This window comes from Gouania willdenowi, unplaced genomic scaffold (assembly GCF_900634775.1).
Source record: "Gouania willdenowi unplaced genomic scaffold, fGouWil2.1 scaffold_215_arrow_ctg1, whole genome shotgun sequence".
Taxonomy (NCBI): domain Eukaryota; kingdom Metazoa; phylum Chordata; class Actinopteri; order Blenniiformes; family Gobiesocidae; genus Gouania; species Gouania willdenowi.
Window position 1 is genome coordinate 455,584 of NW_021144969.1, and position 11,499 is coordinate 467,082.

Sequence of the window (11,499 nt, forward strand, 5' to 3'; positions counted from 1 at the left end):
GATAGAACGTGTCTATTGATACGGCAACCGTACGGATAGCTACTGCCTAAATTATAACCGGAGGGTGAATCCACTGTTGGCCATCTCTATGGGATCATGAGCAACTTCCTTAACCATCCTGTTTCCTAGGCGCTACACTATGACTACACTAATCTCCTCAGGGATGGTTTGTTTGTACCTGTACATAAATTACAATTTTTCCTTCTAATCCATCAGGGTCTTATCCAGATGTTTGCTATCTTTATTTTGTCTTTGGAAAAGCAAGATTAAATATTTAATCTATTAACATACATTTTAAATACAATATTGTTTGTGTTCCTACCTTAAATGAGATGTAAAGAGCAGTTGTTCCTCGTCATACAAAACAAAACCATTTAAATTGTTTATTCAATATATTTAAATTTAGATAATAAAAATAGCTATGCAACTCTTAACTTGGAGGTTGGTGCTCTTGTTCAAAATGAAATACAATCAAGTTGCTGGTAAAAAAATAAAAATAAATAAATCATACTTCCTCCTCGACAGTGTTGGTTTTGTAAGGGTTACGACTACTGAGGCTACAGATGTAGTTCAACTCCAATAATTTGAAAAAAATAAATAAAAAATGTGCTCAGTTTCTGCACAACTGCTGTAGGAGGGCGTTTCTTTGTTCCTTTTTGGTCTCTATACACTCATGTACAAGAAAACAATTGTCTTTATCACTGCAAGCACTTTGGATTTGTTTCTGAGATTATAACATTGTACACTGACTGGGAAATTCCTCCTTACATGGTCCAACCAGCGTCATTTTTTCTAAATATGAGGCTAAATGTCAATATTAGAATATCAGAAACTTTTTGTTTAAGCCTCTGACCCCACCCTCGTCATCAACCCTTCAGTCATTAATAACACATCGTCACAGTTAAATAGTTAATGTCTTTTAATCCATTTGACCTCTTTCAAGGTATGTAAATATAAAAATCATTCAGAATCAGACATTTCCCCCATTGTTAGTTCTTTACCTAGTTATGACTGATTGAAAGAATCTCATTCATTGGTAACTACCTTTTGACAGATAAACATAACTATGTATGGCTCAGTTGTACAAATCACACACTATTTCACACAGATTGTTAGACTAAAAGAATCAATTGTAAATCTCTTTTCTGGGATCGATGTCAACATTATGAAATCTGCACAAGTATCAATGGAAAAAAAACTTGATGACCAGCACTGTTGCCATGGATCCCACTCTGGCGTAAGGGGCGGGGTCTCTCTTAGTGGTGTGGTGAGAAGTGATGGGGGACATCCAGTCTGTACACACAGTTATCCTGTTTTCAGCACAGACCTTCATTAACATCACCTCACAGTCCAGTGAGAAACCCACCTCAAACCTAGGAAGGAAACAAAGGTCAATGAATCCTAGAACAAATGTTAACAATAAATTCAATTGGGGGCATGTCAATCTGCACATTTGATCTGCAAGGTTAATATTTTTTTGGAATAATTCAAACTATTGTTTTTTTGGTTTATTGTCTAACTTGTTAAATGCTTATTAAAAGTGCCAAAATTTAAACAAAATTCCACTTTGAGCAAAATTGAATCAGACCTCTGTAGCAGCTGCAATTCTGTATAAACTGACCAATCCCTGCCATTTGGCCCCAATGGAAAGAACCAATCAAATGCCTTTATGTCATCCTGTCCCTTCATTCTCTCCGCGTGCACACTCCATAATGTGAATTGAGTTGGCTCTCGTCTTCCCTGACAGTCATGTGCATGTTCAAGCTTATGAGGCCGAGCCTTTGGACTGAGCCCTGACAAAAGAATACTGGAGGGGGAGGAGCTTAGAGGTCATGGTAGCTCATATCTTACTAGCTTTTGCAAATGGCAGACTGCACCTTTAAACCCTTTGTTTCAGTATTTACTTTTTACATTAATTCCCCCTGATCTATTCTAATGATCATGGATGCATTTACATGGAGGGGCTTTCAGCTCCAGTTGGTAATCAAATTGTGCGGTTAAGAGTGGTGGTGTGTTCTTGTATCCATGTGAACGTTCATCTTCATCTCGTTGTCCAGGATTTGCACAAGCTGTTGCATGGAGGGCAGGTGACCAGACTCCAGTTTTGACCAAACAGGTACATCTGTAAATAATAAGAAATGTATTTCATTTTAAAGTTATCCAACTCAAACACCAAAGGTTTTACAAAGATCTCTTCAGGATGATTATTTAACCGTACTTACCATTTAATGTGATCTCAAAGGCTCCCGTTGACATTAACTGGTTTTCAATCATATTACTGAAAAAGAAGACCATCATGCAGGCATATATCTGGAAAAAGAGAAACACATTGTATTTCAGTCTTCTGCACACAAAAATGTTGCCATAGTATACTGTTTATGATCCACTATTTCTTTTAATAAAAATAAGTTTTATTATAACACAAGCAAAGCACTAGAGTGTAATGCGATTTTGATAAAGCATCATTCAATAATATCATTCAAAGTTAATTAAGGACGAAATGCTTAAATTGCCTATATTTTACAAGCTTCTGTAAGTATATTTTGAGCTCACATGTACATCAATGACAGGAAGTAAGTAATTTATTTATAAAGCGCTTTTTGTAGATAAAATCACAAAGTGCTGACAGAGCTGTGGTGAAAATACAAGTGCAACATCATAATAGGAAGCTATGATACATGATCACCTAAGATGTACTAAAGGGTAAGTAACTGAGCCCCAGGACAGGCTCAATGACACAACAAAGCAAGTTATTAATGCTGTTTTAGCTGTTTATTTGAAGGGTTATCATAGAAACGGTAACCAGAACAGGCCTAATAAGCAGGGGGCGACTAATGGCCTGGTCACTGAGGTCTACCATCACACGGATTAGAAAATAATAAAAATATTTAAGTATTTTCATCATATATGTACAGGTACATACACAACATTTGTTCTCTGTATTTGACCCATCACTCATTCATGAGGAGCAGTGGACAGCCACAGTGTCGCGCCTGGGGAGCAGTTAGGGTTAAGGGACTTGCTCAACATCCCACAGTGATAGCCCGGGTGAGATTCGAACAAGTTACCCTCCGATTACAAGCTTGCTTCCTTAATCACTAGGCCCCCACTGCCCCAAACAGTATTTAAAAAAAAAAAAAACTTGTGTCATTGTTTTTATGATAAAACACTCAATTCATTTAGGGGCCTATTCGCCCGTTTTGAGGTCAAGTGTTTTTTTACGCGCGTATCTTGTAGAAGTGTGCCAATACATCGATTACTAGATTAATCGCAATTCAACACGTGACAATTTGATAACAAATGTTCAAAACAAATTGTTTTTATAACTAAATGACAGGAACACAACTGCTGCTTGCATAAAAAAAGTGAAAGTCGCGAATGTCGCCCGAACACCTGAAGGAATGGACCAGGTGAAGATGGCGATGGCGGCAACTAACTCTTTGGCTACAGCTACTGAACGTGAGAATTGCGAGAGATGCGTCCTCGTTGGCATTTCTTAGGCAGCAGTGCGCCGCTACCGGCTCCACGGCCTGGAAGGGGACGGCGACGACTTGGTCACCTTCGCTGTGCCCTCTCCACTCTATAGGAGGTCGGCCCCCTCGCCCTGGCACGGACTGTCCTCAGTGCGCCCCAACGTGGAGATCTGGCCACGACAGTTGGCGCAAGGAGTCGGCGGCGATGTCGGCCACCCAGCCATCCCAACTTGAAACAATGTCACTGCACAGCGCTGAATTGGAAGCATGTTGACGCTCATTTTCTTACACAATAATTTGAAAGTGAAAACAGCATTGATGATGAGTAGCTGCACATTTGTCTCAGCACTTACAGTCCTTGGCATGATTTAATAATTCACTGTTCTTTTATCCCTCCACCTTTAATTTAAAAACCCAAAAAGTGTTACGAGAGCTGATATTTTGGTTTGATGTTTTTAAAGCTGCTTTGGTTGTGCACAGCAAAATCAAAATAGTTTCCTGTCGGTTTTGACAGCTCATTTGTTTTGTTTGGAAGTCTTTTTTATTGAATATGCTTTTGTGTTAGATCAGATTGAATAAGCTGAACAAGCTAATACTTTAGTTATTTTATATATATTTATTTCTTTTCTAATATGATTACTATTGGATATGGTGATTTGATATAAATAAAGATAATAAGGATACATTTGTTTGGTTACTTTATTGGATGGATATCAACACACATACCTTGTTTAAAAGTATGAAATAGTGAGGAAAAAACAAAGATGCATAAAAAATATGATAATCGTTGATTAATCGAATCGTAGCACCCTGAATCTTAATCAAATTGTGAGGTTCCTTAGATGGCACACCCTTAGTAACTCGTGCACATTCTCCAATCCAAGACCTTTCCTAACATTTGTAAATGTCTTCAAAATCTGTGGAAATGAAAAAGCACAGTTTTAATTTGAAGGGCGTCATTCGTTGAAGAACAATGTAACAGGTTTATTTGATAAGATTATTGTAGTGTTCAAGCCACAGCTAAAATCTCTGTTTTCCTCATACTAAGGACACATTTATGTATGTTGGTGTGGAAGGCCCAATTTTATTAAACTACTGTGGGAACTTCCGACATCCAGAAATGATGAGTCATCATAATCAACTGTCATCAATACCCTGTGAGCACTAAAGCCTGCAGGATTGTGATGCGCTTCAGGTTTGAGTTAAATGATGCGAGGTAGACTTTGACAGTGTCTGCGTCCTGCTTTATGACTGAGGAGAAGGAAACAAACCCACTGTAGGGTTCTCACCAGGGATTTTTCACATCTTAGGGGAATCGCGTTGTGGTGATGTTTCTCCTAGCAAAGTCTTGTTATCTATTTTGTTTTCATGTTCGTTAAGCTGAAAATCCACTTGTGTAAAAGTAGTAGATGGTGGCAAAGGGCATCAAAGTCTTTACAGCATGTTTGGCTAACACAAAGCAATGTAATTAGTCATATTTGTGCTTTTTTACTTTTTAAAAATCAGATTGTTTGTGTCACCACTAGATATAAGTAGTCTCACAAAGGCCAATGTGTAATTTGTGGTAATACTTGGAGGCTCCTGACTGCTGGTCGATTTATATTCTAGTTTCTAATGTCACACTGTTTTTCATTTTTACTCACATGTCCCTTATGACAATTTGTGTACCCCTGGGGTACCCATACACCACTTTAAAACCTAGGATGTAGGCTATATAATAAAATGTAATGCATTCGGTTTTGTCAGGTTTATAATATTGTTCATAAAATATAAATGTGGTAGTTTGAATCGATTCTTTATGGGAGTTCTCTTTTACATGTGGCGTAAATTGCAACTGCCTCGAAGCCCCACGGTGCGGCTTTTCTGAATATTTTCTCTATGCATGGCACTACACTGGCATGGCAGACTTTACTCCTCTGCACAATAAATTCAGATTCACTTTATTGTCATAGCAACAAGTACAACAAAAGGTAAGGTGCAGGCCATTCAGTGCCAAAAAAAAAAAATCAACAAAACATATATATTTCAGCAACACCTTTTAATCTCACTGTCAGCGCTCTGATGTCTTTCTGTGCATCGGTTTATTCTCACATCCAAGTAATGATATTTAATGTGGATCAAGTACAGTTCTGATGATGGATCTGAATAGATCTCAATCAAATGTGTACTGATAGACTGTAATTTATGCTTCTGACGAGAAGTTAGGGTTTTGTTGGAGGCGCGCGTCAGCCTGCAGCATAGGGGGCGGCTTAAAGAAACCCAGAGATGGATAGCTTTACTTTACAGTGTAATTGTTTAATATATTCTAAAAAAACTAAGTTAAACCATTAGCATTGCCTCTGACCCAGCTACACATTTAAACAAAGGGGTGACAGATTTACAACATAATTCATGGTTGCCTAGCTTTTATTTGAATTGAGGGAACTTTACCTTATTCCCCTGGCCCCACTCCCATATGCCTGGGGCTTGCATACCAAAGAAGGCGAAAGGATCCCTGCCAACAATAATCAGCCCAATCACCAGCAGTTTGAACACAGACAGGAAGGAAGCAACGTGTCTGTAGGACGAAAATCAAGAAAAAGACTTTAAACACGTTTCCAGGCATTGTTATACCAGAGCCTAAACATAACACTTCTAAATATAAAATCTGTGTAGGAGAACTAATGCATTGTGAGCATGAATTCCACAACAGGATTTAATGAAAAACTCTTTTACAAGCCATAAAAATGTCAATTTCAACATTGAACAGGGTTATTAAAAACCACCTCCCTCCTCCCAAAGCTGCTTTTCCCAGAGACCTTTAACATTTGAGGCCCCTTACTCACATCCTACCTGCCCCCAATTATTAGCATTATTAAAATCATCATTATCATACACCATGAGCTGTTTCTGATTTTCTCCTGTACCTGTTACTAATTTTGGACTGTGTTGTACAAGTTATTCCTTAATGTATGTTTGATATTGTGCACCAACTTAGCACCTCAGTGGGAGCACAGCAACATTTATAATATTTGTATTTAAGTTCATAGATTTGATATTTATATACTTTTTGAAAACAGCCCTTTGAAAAATTCCTAGTAATGAAAAAAAAGGAAAGTTCCTAGGATTAAAATTCATGGAGAGTTTCAGCCTATTTAATCCAGAAAGACCTCATTTAAAACTTTTTGGATCATGCCTCTTAAAAAATTGGAATGGGGAATCGTTAAGAATCGGAACCGTTCAAATTTAAACAATGCGCAACCTCACTCATAACGTGTTATACAATGTTGGCCAGTAATAAGCTTGCTAGTCATCGTTTTAATTTTCTTATTATTATGCTTGTACATTATCAATATTCTCATTCATATAATAAATTAGGGGCTAGGCAAAACTTTGATTTAATTGATTTATCAAATTTGTAGCTAAAAACGATTTTTATTTGCAAATTCGAGTTTTTAAAAAAACTTTTTTCCCACCACAATTTTTTCAGAATTTTTTGCGTTCCGTCCTTGTGGGTTACCATAGCCAGAGACGTCCAAATTGCAGTGAGGAACACAAGTTGGAGGAATGCATTTGAGGTGTGCAGCCCAAATGTAGCAACTGTGGATGGGAGCACCGAATTAAAGATACAGTCTGCAACTATTATAAAAGTGACTTTTTGTCATATTTGCTAAAGCTGTCACTATTCATATTATGTTTGATTTGTAATTGTTACACTCTGTAGTGCATGTGATGTTTGTGTGTGTGCAGCAGCCTCCATTTGGGTGCTGTAAGTGACACTGTTGTTGCTACTCCTAGAATCTGGTATGTGCATATTGAGAGAGAGAAGCGCTGCAGTAACATGCTTTTAACAGAGCCTGTTATATTACTGTGATGTTGCTGTCTGACTAACGTTAGCTTGTTAGCTCCTCTGAGGGAGGGACTTAGGAAAGTTTGAAGGCAGGGCAAGAGAGCAGCGGGCTACTGGATTTTTGCTCCCGCTAGCTTTGGCATTAGTTTGATTGCTAGATTCATATGCAGTATCAGCAGTGTGGTGGTTCCTTAAATAACGAATGAGGTAGCGTTCTGTTTGCAGCTCCACCACGACTTTTTTCCATGTTATACAAATTACAAATTGTGATCCTTTGCTCTCTTTTTTGTGTGATACTTTGTAACTGTCGACATACTAGGTTGACCTTGCTTCGAGTGATTGTTGTCGTTAACCCGTCTAGCAGACGCATGCACACGTGACCTGGTGGGCCGGCCAGTCAGTTATCTTACAGCAGAAGGGGATGACTTTAAGACCGTTGTGGAGGTGAATAAGATGAACGGAAAAGATCGGTTTCATATGCAAGGATCAGCCAATCACCGACCCCCCAAAATCAGGGAAATCAGCGGCGCATCCATACTTTTTAGATTTCATAATGCAATGTTCACTAAAAATTGATACCACATAAATTATTTTTTCCAAACACTCAGGAAAATACTAATATGAAGTGATAGTAACATCAAATAATATTATACATCTCTCTCTTACCGATAAAGGGGAATAGGAAGATAGTTCTCTCCCTCAATGCGGATGTCTGGGTACCGCTGGTACAACGCCTGCGTGTACTCCTCAAACACCCGCTTGTACCCTCAGGAAATGCTTTATAGAGACAAACACAAATTAAGAAATCAGGAATGTACAGTATGACAAAAGAGAGATGCATTCTTCAAACTGCAGCTACACCCACAAGTCAGGTCTCAGGTTTAAAAAAAAAAAAAAATCCAATTATTTACCAGAAAAGGGTGTGTTCCTGTTGAGCTGTCTTGGTGGACGTGATCAATGTGAAGTTATTAAACATTATATATGTTTTCTAACGAATGACCATAGAGTAAATAACATTTTAAGCACTGCAAGAACTTGTTTTTCACCTAATTATACTCACTTTTCCTAGCAGATGTTTACCTTTATTGGCTTTAACCAATACTGTTACACTAAACACTAGAGCAGCAATGAAGCTATACAGAAAAAGCACAATAACGGCCTATACAATTCTTTTTTTTTTCAAATTTTATTTTATTTCTTTCAAATTCTGTGTTTTCTACATTACATATTTTTTTTAATATTTAGACATTTTTTCAGAAACGATTCGTTTAACCCCTGTAAGGAAACAAAAATAATAATAATAAAATAAATATAATGAAAAAATAAAACCACAAGTATGATTTAACAGATCAAGTTGGACCTTAGTCTCAGTTTTGGACTCTCTTCCCAGTGCAATATGTTGAAAATGTGTTTCTGAAAGCAGTGTTTTGAGTTAAGAGGAAAACATTAAAATATGAATATCTGTGCTTTATATAACTGGAATGAAATTTCCACGATATGTTGGAAATGTTTTTTTTTTATTTTGAGTCATAATTTAAAAAATTAAACGAGCACTCCATGTCACAAAGGTTGGCGTCCCCTGGTCTAGACACGATCAGAAATCCATCATACCGTACTTTTCATGCTGTCCAGAGAAGTAGCAAAAGCTGCAACTCCTAAAACCAGTATTTTAATACAAAATAAGCTACACCTTTTCACTGTGACATCATCACCCGGGACATTTGCCTTAGCAACGCCCTTTGCCATTTTAAGAAGGATTACATTTGCCTGACAACCGCTATTTACACTATTTACCGCGCACAACACGAATATTTCAGCAGATTAGAGCCGAAGGCCAAGCACCGATATGAAGGGAAGTTACATCTGGTTGTTTGGAATCATGTCCATACGAAACACCTCAAGGTTCATGGACAAACGACCAGACAACATGGCCAGATCTCCGATGGCCTGCTATTTACGAGTAGCTCATTAACAGCCCTGGCGTCTACACAATGGAGAAGATGAGGACTTACAAAAGCTTGGATGCATATATTTTCTTTAAGGTAGGCTTAGGTATGTGTTTGTGTGTCTATATAGGCCTGTGTCATCATGATAATTGGCTCGTTACGCGACGTGGCTATGCTAGGCTAGCGCCACTATTATATTAATAATACAACCTAAATTAAAACATAAATGGGTAGATGAAACACTTGTTCATCTAATATACTTACAAGTCAACTTATTGCATATTTACAGTTAATTTCACGTTGCTTGTCTTCAAGTTAGACATATTAGCCATAAACATTTCAGTCATTACTGAATAAATTACAATTTAAATGTAGGCTAATTCTTAATAAATGTCATAAAATCAGTCAGGAAGAAATTAGATCCCCAAAATACACCACCTACCATCAACGAAATATCTACTGCAAACAAACGACCACTTTGATTTTGGGCTCCATGTGGTTCCATCTACGTTTGTTCGCCTCAGTGCTTGGATAGATAATTTCCGTTTCTGACCTTTTTCTGTCGGTATTCTGTAAAAGGTTATATTTTCCTTCAGCCAGGCGTGGTTATGACAGCCAAATACTACACAGGATTTGGGCATTATACGATAAAAATCATCCAGACTGCAAACTCAGAAGTAAATAGCGGTTGTCAGGCAAATGATTACCACTCTTAAAATGGTGGCCCTCGTTGCTAAATCAAGTACTGAGGTCATGCGAAAAGGTGTATACTGATATAAACAATATATTTTTCTATATTGTCAAAATAAACAAATCAAAATATTTTGAATCTCAATATATTCCTCAAGCCTTATATGACAAAATGTAATTATAAATGATATAGTTGAAACAATATCCATGTTGAGAAATATTTTGTTCAGGTTTCTATATTCAGTATTGTTTTGGTTTAGCCATAGTGATCAAACTAAAAAACGCCTCTGCACAATAAAATTATATCAATTAGTAGAATAGGTAAATAGTTCAAATCACTATTGGAGTGTTCAGAAATATTTTTTTGGAGAAAAAAAAAACATTTCCGATTTTTGTATTTTCCCATTTATAATAACTTTAATACCTTTAAAGGATGATTGTGGTTTATTTACATGTATATCCTTTCATTTTAGGTTGTAAAGATGCTAGAGATATACAGTATTTAAAGATACGGCCAACAAATGAGATCAGAAAGAGCAAAACAACAAATTTGCAGTCCTCAGAGGGTTAAATGTCAAGGCAGTGAAGGCACGGATGGCAGCATTTAGCCAAGTATCACTTTTAACCAGTACACCGGTGATCCGTACAACAGGAAGACACTAATCCGATCTGGCAACTCTCAAGTGGATTAACATCATTATCCGGAAAAACATGATCCAAATTTGTAATAACAAAAAAATAATACTCACAACTGTGAAAAACGTTGTAATTTCGGTAACGTAAGGAGGACATAAGCATTCCGTTTACTTTGCTCTGGCCTGTGTAGCTCTTAGCTGCTCAGTTTAGCAAATCAGCATGCGATGACTCGCCAGATTTTGGGTCGGTTTGCTCACCAGATTTGAAACTTGAGAAGAGGTCCCGTGGCGAACTGCATCTTCATTTTCTTAACGCCACTGGTGTCACCGGCTGCGGTGCAGCACAGCGACAAAACGCCGAAGACGAGAAAAAAAGATCGTAACCGCAGCATAGCCGTAAGATCCGGAGCGAGTTTCCTCAGTCACGGCGGAAAGAGAATCACTTTTTTAAGTGCTTAAAAACCCAAGATAAATGGTTTACCGCCACCTGCTGGTGTGGGTACTAAACTTGCTAGCAACAGCGTTCACCTAAATAAAGAGGCTTTTCTGAAAATGTTATTTAATATTATTTATTAATTATATATATATATATATATATATAATATATATATATATATATATATATATATATATATATATATATATATTATATATATAAAGAGGCTTTTCTGAAAATGTTATTTAATATTATTTATTATATATATATATATATATATATATATATATATATATATATATATACACACACAAACACACACACACACACACATACATATTATTAAAATACATTTAATGATCATTTTTTAATTTATTTTAGTGATGTAGCCTATGAATATACACATCCATATGTGTTGTGGCACTATAGATGTGCCACTATCGGCACAATCCATACTATGGCATAAATTAAATGTACAACTGAATATTTT

At 37.0% G+C, this 11,499-nt stretch overlaps 1 protein-coding gene across 1 annotated transcript; it reads right to left on the reverse strand.

Annotated features, from left to right (window-relative positions):
- Window positions 1-895: 895 nt before the first annotated feature.
- Window positions 896-11,011, reverse strand: LOC114458944 (thioredoxin reductase-like selenoprotein T1a). Its single transcript, XM_028441332.1, has 6 exons — window positions 10,832-11,011; window positions 7,969-8,079; window positions 5,904-6,030; window positions 2,223-2,310; window positions 1,956-2,122; window positions 896-1,373 (listed from the first exon to the last, which is right to left on the reverse strand). Exons 1-5 carry the CDS (start codon window positions 10,963-10,965, stop codon window positions 1,998-2,000), a joined length of 585 nt encoding a protein of 194 aa, XP_028297133.1. The 5' UTR covers window positions 10,966-11,011; the 3' UTR covers window positions 896-1,373; window positions 1,956-1,997.
- Between the last annotated feature and the right edge of the window lie 488 nt (window positions 11,012-11,499).